The sequence below is a fragment of the Hyla sarda genome, chromosome 2 (assembly GCF_029499605.1).
Source record: "Hyla sarda isolate aHylSar1 chromosome 2, aHylSar1.hap1, whole genome shotgun sequence".
Classification (NCBI taxonomy): Eukaryota; Metazoa; Chordata; class Amphibia; order Anura; family Hylidae; genus Hyla; species Hyla sarda.
Window position 1 is genome coordinate 393,552,551 of NC_079190.1, and position 12,713 is coordinate 393,565,263.

A 12,713-nucleotide genomic window follows, 5' to 3' on the forward strand; every position below is an offset into this window, starting at 1 on the left:
GAATGGTACCCCCATCACCCCATATAGGGTCCTATAGGGTCCGTAGGACGCGCTGGGTCACACCTTCGTACACCTCACACATCAGTGAGGAACCGGAACTCCAGCCGCAGATACATCAGCTATGTGATGAATGACAGGCAGCAGAGGAAACCATGCAGACCACTGTCTGGCTTACTGGTATGGGTCCATAGTACACAACGGGTCACTCGTGTGGATACTTCGCACTAGCAGTGGAATACCGGAATCCAGCCGCGGATGCAGGAGTTGCGAGATGAGTGACAGGCGAGACTACTGTCCGGCATATTGATATCAAGTCCAGTCCCTGCCCACGAAAGGACCCTTCCACAGAGACCTTGCACTGGACGTGGGGATCCGGAGAACTAACCGCAGATGCGGCAGCCTGTGAAGGAGGGAATCATATAGTATGACACGCCAAGAACACCCCCTTGATGGGTGATCAGCGGACATGACAGAGGGGGAACTGCGAAAGCAACTAGAGCTGTCCGCCAGGCATTCGGCCAGTGCCATCCATGGTAGGGGGGCCATATCTTGTCCCATACGAGGTGACGGAAGCAAATAAATCAGCCACCATATGCCCTAGAAGGAACCCAGCAGATATTAAAGTGAGCAGGACAGATATTACAGGCCCGTAATAGTTAATGGATATCACAAGAGGGACCCATAGAAATTGAGGGCACAATTCAAAGAATTACCACAGAAGGGCACCTGAGTGACAGCAGTGGAGAGGAACTTTATTTAAGTTAACTAAATATGGCAGGGAGGAAGCGTGGAGAGCAGGTTGCCCCCGAGTAGCTTCTGCCCGCAGGAACCCCTCTGCATGAAGGGCTAGTCCCAGTAATGGCAGCGGGATGAAACTGCACGCTATAGAAAGCGCCTGCTATGCTGCTGCACAGCCCTGAGGGGACAAGAGTGGACCGGCTGGAGGAGCTTCCGCCGTGCTGCTGCTATGGGAGCAGCTAACTCAGCCACTCCATCAACAGAGTGCCGCTCTGGGAGAAGCACCAAGGTAAAAGGGAAGGACCCTTACAGCACAAGAACCTGGGGAGAAGGCGCATCCTGACCTCCCAGTTCGTGCGCTGGCTCAGGGGGAGAAGAAGGGCAGAGCTACATGCCGCCAATGCCCCCAGGACTCCCACTGGCTGAGCACCCCAGGAGCGTAGACCCGGGCAAGAGGTGAGGCGGTGGTGGCTCCCAGCATATGCTAGGAGCTAGGGGAGAGCCGTCGGGTCTGCGGCAGACCAGTTGGCATGCATGTGGCTCCGGCGCTGGCTAAAAGCGCGTAGCTGCAGCAAGAGAAGTGCTGGGACCGCCAGAAAATAGAACCTTGCCAAGAGCTGGGGATGCAGCAGAAGCTGCATAAATATAAGTGTTAACCCCTCACTGCCCGGACCCCTACCTTAGTCCCCATAAACAGGGCTGCTCGTTCGTCAGGGGTGGGGGTGCGGGTCGGGGGGAGTTTACTGTAATGGGGGGCATACTCACCTCAGTTGCCACATACTCACCCCTTGACGGCATCGGCCACGCTGCATTATACCAAACTAAGATAGTGGGGCGAGCAGGGGCAGTGGGGGACCCGGACCCAGGGTAGGCCGTTGGCGATAAGGGGCTGACGGCCCATACTCTTATGTTCCGTGCCCCTTTGTCGCATATGGGGGAACAGGTAGCGCCATGCTCCTGAACCCAAACCTGAAAAATGGAAACAAAAGGGAGATAAGAACCTAACTAAACAGCCCTTACCAGAAAATAATTTTTAAAAAGGAGCTCCCAGACCTGTGTCTTGCCGCCGACCCCTGAGGAAGTCGCCTTGGGAGCGACTGAACACGTGGGGTCTCTTGTGGCCCCATCCTCTTGCCGAGATCCTTTTACCTCGTCTTTTCCTCCAGTTTAAGATGCTTGTTTTCCATATTTGTATTCGCAAGTATACAGGGATTATGCTTTTGCTCATTTATAGCTATATATGTTGATATACTTAGATGTAATATTTTGTATAACTGTATAGCTTGTGTATTCTATTATTAACAATATTATGATTTTGATGGAGTGATATAACATCCATCAGGGAAGGACGGGTGTCTATACCTGGGAGAGGGGGTTCATGGCCCCTCCCTAGGGTTGTGTTTGGGCTAACATTTTTCAGCCCACAATTTTTAATTGGTTTTATTGTCTTTCCTCCCTACTTTCTGTGTAGTTGTCTACTAAGGCTATATCTTATTTTATAAAGAATTGTCATATTAATATTACACATTGGTGTGCTGATACATCTTTCAGTGTTCCCCTTTTTTCTGTTTGATGCATGTTGTCTGGTACACTGATCAGCACCCATACTAGTACTTTGATTGAGCCCCCATTCTTCTTTGCTTACTTATTGTCTCCTACTGACACTAGCTAAAACTGATTACCTCACTTCCAGTGGACGGGTATGTCCCACCAAGTAGGACCAGACTTTATTTTCCTAGTGTCAGCGCCTCCTAGTGGCAAGAGCATATACCCATCAGTATAGGTGTCCCCCAATGAAGAGCGACCGAGAAAGTTAATTTTACAGAATAGTTTAAACACACTAGCCTTTATCATACCTTGGCACCATTTGTACACCAGCAATGGAGGTGGTTCTGTGTCTGCAGGTTTGATCCAAGGAGGGAAGAGCCGTCTTTTGTCAGCTTCATACCAGAGATACTGATCCAGGTAAGCATCCGTGATCTTCTCAAGAGGCTCCACATCATAAACAGGAACCAAGTGGCTATAAAGATCCATAAATTCAATCCCCACCTAGAAAGAACACACTGGGTTTCAATTATGTTAAAAAAAGGATTCACTGCTGCAAAAGCACCAACTGGATGTTGTCTAGCACAGTAAGTGTGAATGTCCAGAAGTCAGAATAGAACCCGGACGTTCTCTGTAAACTCTAAAGTACTCAATTGTTTGAGTATTTGTTGTCCTGGGCAAATATACAACTTCAGGTTTTATGCTAGTATTCATTTGTGTGTCTAAGAATATTAAATTGTCCATTACCTCTTTGAATGCTCTTTGAGTGAGTAAGTGACGCTTGATCCTGGACAATGCTTCATGAGGATTGTCATAGGCCTGTTCAATTAAGCCCAACTCTTCTCTCTGGGATTGATTTAGACGGGACTTCACACTAACATGGAACAAAACAGTTATGAGATCTTAAACATAATCTATTACATATAAGAACATGTATTTTTTTTTTTATCTTTATATGGTCATTTACCTGTATGCCTCCTTCAGTCTCTCCAGGGCCAGGATGAGTAGTTTGGTATCATGCTTGTATGAGAGAGGGGGGAATGGAATAGGAGAAAACCGCCTGCTCTCTAGCCAGTGGACTGTGGTGGTGTACACAGCTACAGCCTCTTCTGCAGTGATGTATGGGCCATCCTACAAACCAGAACAATTAGCAAAAAGAAAAAAAAAAGTACAAACATTGATAAATTCCCTCTTTGTGTAAATACATTTTTTACCCCAGCTTGCCTAAACACAGGGTAAAACCAAAATGATAAATTCCACCCATTCAGGGCAAGTGCTCACCTTTAGGTAGTTGTGCTGCCTTTCTTGCTCTGCTTTTAGGTAAAGCCGTGTCAATCGGCCAAGGTTCTTTTTGCAAACTGTTTTGTCCACAGTTGCCCCACGGCGAATGCGCTCTCTGTTGTAATGGGCAGTATTAGTCCACCAGTCAGCTTTGGCCTTCACATAACGCAGAATCATATTCTCAATAGGTGTAGGCAGACCTGGAACCTAACAAAGTGTCACAGCAAAATAAAGTGTTTTTAAAATGATAAACTAATTGGGAAAAAAGCATAGGGAAAGATCTACATTAACTATTTTGCACTCACTTTCCAAGGAATGTTTGCTTTCCAGCATCTCCAAGCTTCACTCAAGTGCTGCAAGATGGTCCTAGCCTTGTTGTGTTTGATGCCTTCTGGCATCATGTCCAGGATATCATGCATGACAGCCGCTCTGAGTTCCAGATCAAAATGAGACTCTACTCTTTGTTTTGTCACAGTTTTTGCTACCCCTTTGGAATGACGACCTGAAAGAAGACCACCAGAAAAAAGTAAAAAATAAATAAAAACAAATCAAGCTGCTGCTTTTAAACAACGACAAATAGGACTCCCACCTAAATTTATAATCCACTACATTGACTAGATACTTCACAGAACTGGGCCAGACTAATGCCAGATCTCTCTTAAAACATACTGAACCATTCTTGTTTTGTCTTAGAGGGCTCGTCCAACCAATAACACTATCAAAAACTGTGTTTGCTTCATAATGGAGTGGCGCACTACCACTATATTCACTGTCTATGGCACTGCTAGAGATAGCCGAACACTGTACAGCCAAAAAACACTGTAAAGCCAAAAAAAAAATAAATAAAAAAAAAAACAGGGGTCCCAGCAGTTCGATCCCCCATGATAACACACTTATCCCCTATCTTGTTGATTTGGGTGGTGTGCTATTAGTTGGACAATCTTTTCATTTATTTGTGACCTTTAACGTCAGAGAATAGAACAATCAAATTCCTGAATGCTTGCAATTAGTTTGTCACTGATCCTAGGTAGCCTAATGACTTGCCTTCAAATTGTCTGGCCAGCAGATTTCCAAGCCATCTTTCCAGCAATGGGGTAATACCACGCATGAAGAACAGCCAGACTCTCCAGCCTGCTGCCCAAAAGCCACAACCAGGTCCTTTACCAACAGGGCCCTAAACAAACAAACAAAAATAAAAATAAAAATTAGAAAGCAATTAGAGTAAATGTTTTTTTTTTTTTTTTGTTTTTTTTTTTAAAAACAAGTCTGCTGGAGACAAATATATATATATTATATATACATACACACATACACACACATATATATACACACACAAACACATATATAATTTATTATTTTTTTAAACTTAAGTGCAGTACTCACTGTATTGAACCTGTAGTAGATGAGATGCTTCAAGTCTTTGCACATTCGGATTTGTCTCATGAGTTTATACTTGTATCTGTACATTCCAGTCAGTTGTCCAACATGGGCAAAGATGTACTGTAAACCATCTGAGAGCTGTTAACAGAAAACAAAATTAATTTCTAATCTACAATATGCTAGTTAAGGTATGTTACCTGAAGCCATTGCCAATTCAAATGGACAGCTACACAACTTGAAGTGCACAAGTGAAAATATATTACACATTTACCTGGAAAGCGTCTACATTTCCCAACCTGTACTGCACATGGCTGTCCACAACCAGTTTGGTCAGACGCAGAACTTCTCGGCACAAGTGGAACGCATTGCCAAACCGAGACTTCTTACGTTCCTAAATAGAATAACCAATAGAATTAAAACAATCCCCTGAGACTAATTAATAACTAATATATAATCTGTATAAAAAAAAAAAAAAAAAAAAAAGCCTTCTGACCAACAGTTTATAAAGCTTCAATTTCTAAATTATATGTACACAAATTATACTGCAGAGTTTTGGTTTCTAAAACTAATAAGTTCATCAGGTTACATACTGAGAACTTACTTTTGTGGTGAGTGTTTTCACAGGTTTCAGATTGAAATTGTAGTCCAAATGAAGATAATTAAGGTTCTTTCTGTGTATCAAAAGGTTTAACATGTTGTAGCCCTGTCGGCAGACCTGCAGACCAACTTCCACCCAGTCTAGTTTTGTTGACTGGAAGAACTTTGTGGCTTTGAATGAACGGAAGAGATATCTGAAAATACAATGTGTGTTAGTATTATATATTTATAAAATAAAAAACAAATTTGCTTAAACTATTAAAGCACATTAAGAAATCAATTGATATACCTCTTCTTCTGTGCTTTGGGTGGCCTGTGTTTGAGAGCGTTGAGAACATAATATTTCAGGAGTTTTTGGTAAGACACCCTAACTTTAACTGGCTGACCTGCAGGACAGTGCTCACGATACCTAACGATTAAAAAAAAAAAAAAGTAAATAAATGTATTTACACTTGCTGTAACATACTAGGTGCAATATTTTTGTTAGAACTTGAATTCAAGTCCTACACTAGATACATCACTTACCAATTCTTTACAAGCGGTATGTCAACAGCCCGCCTGGTTCTACCAGACCTGAGATTGAAAGGACGAGGAGCCCAAAGTAAAGCAATGCCATTGGCTGTATTGTCAGAATATAGAGGTGTTTCTTTGAGGAATGGCTCGACATATTCTGGCAGCTCAAACTCTTCATCATCATCTGGTAAAGGCTCTTGGCTCTAAGGAGACAAAAATATACACATCTGCGTATTTGCACATTGGTGGGGGTGCGTCGGAGAAAATAAAAATACATAACTGAAAGCCACAAAGCAAAAAGGTAAAGGCTTTTGGAGACAAGTAGACAGTAGAGCACTGGCTTGCCTTGTGGATTTGAACTTGTGCAACACAAACTAAAGCCCAGGTCTATCAGTCTGCCTGAAACCAAAACTGAAACAAATTCCAAAAACTGCAGCAAAATTCTGTACCCTCTAAACACAGCAATCTGCCGAAATTCAAGCGCCTGCGATTGCCCTCTTACGGTCGAGAGGTGTCTCAGTGATCCCGTACTTGGACGACCTCCTGGTCAAGGCCCCAACCAGAACCAAGAATCGGGAGAGCCTCCGTCTCACCCTTCAAACCTTGTTTCTTTTCGGTTGGATGGTCAATCAGGACAAGTCCAACCTAACTCCCACTCAGTCTAAAATTTTTCCTATTACCAAAAAACAGCTGCCACTGAAAACAAGATGCACTCCACTAAATTTACAACAATATCTTTATTGGTACAAAACAACAGATCAAGTTTACAAAAATATTAAAACCATTAAAAAGGCTCCTTAAGAGCCACAACACAGCCTCAGAGCAGGGCCATGACCCCCTGCTCCGGGTGAATGACCCTGTCCTACTGAAGATGTGATACTAATAAATGGTGTCGGCTCTATGTGGCTACACAATAAACATCACAATAATGTAACATAAAAACATGAAAAAACATTCTATCTAGGATGCAATGATAGCCTGTGATACTGCCCTATTGCCAGTATACAATATCACACGTGAGATGTACTCCACACGGGCCAACGACACAGATGCTGTGACAGAGGACGGGGTCACTGAACCCCACGTGTTCCGTCGCAAAGCTTACAGGCCATCCTCTGACTTTTCTTCAGGGAGTGGCCCACGTGGCCCCTCCTTTCAGGTTCCCTACACCACCTTAACTTAGTTCTTGGTACCCTGCAGGGTACTCCCTTCAAACCACTCAGGGATATTCCTCTTTGCCTCCTTTCCTGGAAGGTGACGTTCCTTATCGCTATTACCTCTATTAGGAGTTTCAGAGCTGGAGCTCTCTCCTGCCGTTCTCCCTTCATGATCATACACTAGGACAAAGTTGTCTTTCATCCGGTTCCATCCTTCTTACCAAAGGTTGTTTCTGCTTTTCATCTTAATAAAGACATCGTCCTTCCGTCCGGCTCCATCTCATACCAAGGAACGTTTGCTCCACAAACTGGATGTGGTGAGGGCTGTTCGAACCCCTCAGTCACTTCTGGTCTGGAAGGTCACCGTGAAGGACAACCCGCTTCTAAGGCCACCATTTCTCGGTGGATCCGATCTGCTATTTCAGAAAGGGAAGACTCCTCCCTTCAGGGTTTCGGCTCATTCCACTCGTTCTGTCGGGGCATCCTGGGCTCTCCGCAACAAGGCTTCGGCCTCACAGGTTTGTAGAGCGGCCACTTGGTCGTCTTTGCACACCTTCACAAAGTTCTACCAGGTTCATACTTTTGCATCTGCTGATGCTAGTCTGGGACGCAAAGTGTTGCAAGCGGCTGTGGTCCAGCCTTCCACCTGACTGTTTTACTTTGCCCACCTTAGGGACTGCTTTGGTAGGTCCCATAGTCTGTGTCCCCCAATGGAGCCGATAGAGAAAAGGAGATTTTTGCACTTACCGTAAGATCTCTCTCGGAGGATCCATTGGGAGACACAGCACCCGCCCTTATTTTCTCTGGTGTTCCTGGTTCAGTTATCTGTCCGAGGGTGTGCTCAGTTAATTTTTATTCCGTGGTTTCCTCGGACAGTTCATGGTTTTCTGACCTGTCGGGTACTCTCCTACTGCTCTGGGACTAAAAGTAATTAGCTCAGGTGCCTGTAGGCGGGTATACCCTGATGGGAGGGGCAGACTTTTCTTGTTGCCTGAGTCAAGCCTCCTAGTGACAGCAGCATATACCCATGATCTGTGTTCCCCAATGGATCCTTCGAGAAAGAGATTTTACGGTAAGTACAAAAACATTTTTTCTCTTCAGTTGTCGCACAATGATAGGTTTTTGTTTCGCCATAGATTTTTGGGTAAAATGACTGATGTCATTATAAAGTAGAATTTGTGGCGCAAAAAATAAGCCATCATATGGATTTTTAGGTGAAAAATGGAAAGGGTTGTGATTTTTAAAAAGTAAGGAGGAAAAACCCTTAAGGGGAGGGAGGGATATTATATTATATACACACATACACATATACAGTGACCCCCCCCCCCCCCCCCCCCGACCTACGATGCCCCCGACATATGATCAAATCGACATACGATGGCCTCTCAGAGGCCATCACATGTCGGTGTCCGCATCGACATACGATGCTTTTTTATGTCGGGGCCATCGCATTAAGTGCTATCCGGCAGCGCCAAATGCTTAAGCTGCTGCCGGATAGCAACTTAATGTTCCTCGTGTGGTGCGGTAAGTATTACTTACCCCTCCACGATGCTCCGGGGTGCCCTTCGGGTCCAGCACTGGTCCTCCGGTGTCTTCTCGGCCCTTTCCGGTGACGTCAATACGCTGTTGCGCACGCCGTCCCGTCATCCAATTGGAACTGCGTACGCAGCGGCGTAATGACGTCGCTACGCAGGCCCAGTAAGGCCTTGCGGAAGACCTGAGAAGACCAGGAGAGCCCAGCGGAGGCCCGGGGTCAGCATTGGGAGCAGCGGGGACACCATCGGGAGTGGCGGGACGCGGTCTGGAGCGACAGGGACAGGTGAGTACAGCTTCCTACACTTTACATTGCACGAATCCCTCAACATACGATGGATTCGACAAACGATGGCTCGTTTGGAACGAATTACCATCGTATGTTGAGGGACCACTGTATGTATGTATGAATAGATATATATGAATAGAACAAAGTAAATTAATTTTACTAACATAGGTGGCATGTTAAAAACTGAAAAAACAAAAATCAAAATGACTTGATAAGCATCAAAAACATGTATATTTGAGGTAGCTTACCTTTACAGAGTGCCTGTGTGAGATAGGGTTTATCAGGGGATCAAAGTAAAATGCTGGAAGGTCAGGATCCTCTGTTTTAATGAAAACCACATTCGGAGTGTGGTACCTGTATGATGCCAAAAGAACAAGGTCAGCGGCTTTTGCTTATCATGCAATACAACTTCACAATACACATGGATGGAGTCTTACCATGTCAAATGCACATGATGAGGAAGATTGTTGTACAGATAGGGGAATGCAATCTTATACTCTGTGCGAATTGGCTGGCGAATAATGATCTTATTGATGTCATTGAATTCATTCCAGTCTTCATCCCTGACAGTTAAGAACATAACCAGTCAATTAAACAGAAAGGCAAAGTACTAAATGATAAATAAACCAAAGCTTTCACTTACTGCAAGTTAATGTCTCTAACCAAAGGCTCAAATTTGGGCCCACCAGGAATAGCCATATTTAATGCCTTGGATGTAAAGAAGGCTTTTAAGTCAAATAGGTAAAAGTAGTTGTCATCTACTAGATCTGTGAGCAGCTGATTGGCAAGTCGGTACAGTGTAGACATCATTGGAAGAGTGAACTGCCAGCGCTGGTATGTTGTACCATTGACAAATCTGAGGAAAACAAAATAAGTTTATGAAATGAAAGTTTTCCATCAGCTTTCATTTAAGGGAGTAGTCTACCTTAGACACATGTATCCCTATGCAAAGGATAGGTGACAAGTGTCAGATCGAGGTGAACCCCCCCCCCCCCCCCCCCCCGCGCAATCTCATGCCCAGCTCTCCTCCTGCTCAGAGCTGTGTCAACGAGAGCCAGAGATATCCGAGTACAGCAATTTGGCTCTCCCACAGATGGGAGGGTGTGTGCCAACTGGGGAGCCAAGCAGAAGATGGCGGGGAGAGGGGGGAGGTTTCCCAGCGGTCAGACACCACGCAATCTGACACTTACCTCCTATCCTTTGAATAGGGGATAAGCTTTAGTAAGCTGGATAACCTCTTAAACAAGTAGTAGTTCTTACTTTCTGTTATCCCTTAGTGGCTGGTGATCATAGAACCAGTCTATGACTGAAGCATCTTCCTCATTGTCCAGCTCTAGCTGAATAGCTTCCAGGGGCTCCACATCAAGAATGTTATCAGCATAATCCAGCGGTGGCTCCTCATCATCAAAAGGAGGAAACCTCATTCTCTTGAAGTGCCGTCTGTCTCTCTTTTCTCGCCTCATCATAATCCACATTGACCTAGAAGATAACAAAAGAAATATTAACCTTTAGCATAGGATACACAAAAAAAATGCAAGGGTAGGGTACCACGTGGCAGATTCACAGCAGATTTTCTAGGCAAAAATGTGCATTGTTTGCAATTGTAGCAAAGTCTGAGCCACATGCTACGGAATACATACATAATTTGTTGGAGTTTTGCATAATTTGCTGTAGATATACAGAATAAAATAAATCACATTTTGGGATTTGATATACATTGACAAAGTTAACTAAAGGCATATGTGAAAAATCCACAGCGTGTTGCCAAACCCTAACCAGGATACCATATGTTTCTAGAGAATAAAGCTTTGAACTAACATATACAGGGTACATAATTGCGAGTTGCGAGATGTCAAAGATGAAAGCAGACACTGTTGTGCTACAGGGAAAAAAAGTTATTTTCTTACATCATTCAGATTATTCAAATGAACGTAACCTACTGCACTGTCAAGTAATTCTAATATATTGTATGTTAAGACAGGAAACTCATACACTATAGACTTCAGTGCATTCCTGCTAGTGACAAGCTTGCAACAACATCTCTTGACCCGTCTTAAAGGGGTATTCCAGGCAAAACCTTTTTTTTATATATATCAACTGGCTCCGGAAAGTTAAACAGATTTGTAAATTACTTCTATTAAAAAATCTTAATCCTTCCAATAGTTATTAGCTTCTGAAGTTTTCTGTCTAACTGCTCAATGATGATGTCACGTCCCGGGAGCTGTGCATGATGGGAAAATATCCCCATAGGAACTGCACAGCTCTCGGGACGTGAGTCATCAGAGAGCAGTTAGACAGAAAACAACAACTCAACTTCAGAAGCTAATAACTATTGGAAGGATTAAGATTTTTTAATCGAAGTAATTTAAAAATCTGTTTAACTTGATGTATAAAAAAAAAAAATAATGTTTTGGCCTGGAATACCCCTTTAAAAAAAAAAGGTAATTCATCCATACACTCTGAGCCAGCATTTCCCAACCAGGGTGCCTTCAACTGTTAAACTACAACTCCCAGCATGTCTGGACAGCTGTTGGCTATCCGGGCATGCTGGGAGTTGTAGTTTTGCAAAAGCTGGGGGCCCTCTGGTTAAATCTAAACATACAAGAACACAGTAATATAATGTAGCTTGTAGTGTGTCCACTCATTACTATTATTTCCAAGCACACAGAAGTATTGTTCAAGTCATAACAGTTTCTTACCCCCATTGTGCTATGTAGACAGGCTCAATAACCCAAGGAATCTCATTGACAAATGAAATGGCTCCTGTGATATGATACAGCACTGGCACATCTCTAATCTGCTCCCATGGCATGGGCATATTTTCCAGCAGTTTTAGCACCGCATGAGGCATGTACTTCAAAGCTCTAAAAAATAAACAGTGTATCCAACATTATTACAATGCAAGAAGCAAGTAACCTGGTCTATAGTTTTTTGTTTTTTTTTATCCAAAAAGCCATACATCCCATAATTCTCTATGTGCTTACCCAAGATAGACTCTCTTATCGTGCCGGAATTTTCTGTTGGTCATGTCGCCATGGTCACGGATAATTTTCCGAACATGTTCAGGAGGCATGTCTTCTTTCTGAGCATCCACAAAGCCAAATTTCCTTTTTTCTGCATAACGTTTGGCCTGGAGCTGCTGCCATTTCCGGGCTATAGAATTACATTAGAGAAGAAACAAAATGATTAATCCCTTAAGGACCAGAGCATTTTTTGCACATCTGACCACTGTCACTTTAAAGGGGCACTCCGGTGAATTTTTTTATTTTTTTTTAATATATAATCAACTGGTGCCAGAAAGTTAAACAGATCTGTAAATTACTTCTATTAAAGAATCTTAATCATTCCAGTACTTATTAGCTGAATACTACAGTGGAAATTATTTTCCGTTTGAAACACAGTGCTCTCTGCTGACATCTCTGTCCATTTTATGAACTGTCCAGGGTAAAAGGAAATACTCATAGCAAACATATGCTGCTCTGGACAGTTCCTAAAATGGAGAGAGATGTCAGCAGAGAGCACTGTGCTCGTGATGTCAGCAGACAGCTCTGTGTTTCAAAAAAAAAAAAAAAAAAAAAGACTTTCCGCTGTAGTATTCAGCAGCTAATAAGTACAGGAAGGATTAAGATTTTTTTAATAGAAGTAATTTACAAATCAGTTTAACTTTCTGGCACCAGTTG

General features: G+C 43.4%; 1 protein-coding gene across 2 annotated transcripts in view; it reads right to left on the reverse strand.

Annotated features, from left to right (window-relative positions):
• The window catches only part of PRPF8 (pre-mRNA processing factor 8), a 33,281-nt gene that overhangs the window by 13,467 nt on the left and 7,101 nt on the right, over window positions 1-12,713 (reverse strand). For both annotated transcript variants that reach the window (XM_056558686.1, XM_056558687.1), the window contains exons 3-19: window positions 12,018-12,186; window positions 11,733-11,897; window positions 10,294-10,512; window positions 9,677-9,889; window positions 9,471-9,596; window positions 9,282-9,387; window positions 6,067-6,257; window positions 5,831-5,950; window positions 5,546-5,735; window positions 5,216-5,335; window positions 4,948-5,082; window positions 4,609-4,738; window positions 3,870-4,066; window positions 3,565-3,771; window positions 3,251-3,414; window positions 3,031-3,157; window positions 2,595-2,787 (exon numbers count right to left, since the gene is read on the reverse strand). In XM_056558686.1, coding sequence (XP_056414661.1) covers window positions 2,595-2,787; window positions 3,031-3,157; window positions 3,251-3,414; window positions 3,565-3,771; window positions 3,870-4,066; window positions 4,609-4,738; window positions 4,948-5,082; window positions 5,216-5,335; window positions 5,546-5,735; window positions 5,831-5,950; window positions 6,067-6,257; window positions 9,282-9,387; window positions 9,471-9,596; window positions 9,677-9,889; window positions 10,294-10,512; window positions 11,733-11,897; window positions 12,018-12,186 — 2,772 coding nt within the window. The remainder of the gene's footprint in view (window positions 1-2,594; window positions 2,788-3,030; window positions 3,158-3,250; window positions 3,415-3,564; window positions 3,772-3,869; window positions 4,067-4,608; window positions 4,739-4,947; window positions 5,083-5,215; window positions 5,336-5,545; window positions 5,736-5,830; window positions 5,951-6,066; window positions 6,258-9,281; window positions 9,388-9,470; window positions 9,597-9,676; window positions 9,890-10,293; window positions 10,513-11,732; window positions 11,898-12,017; window positions 12,187-12,713) is intronic.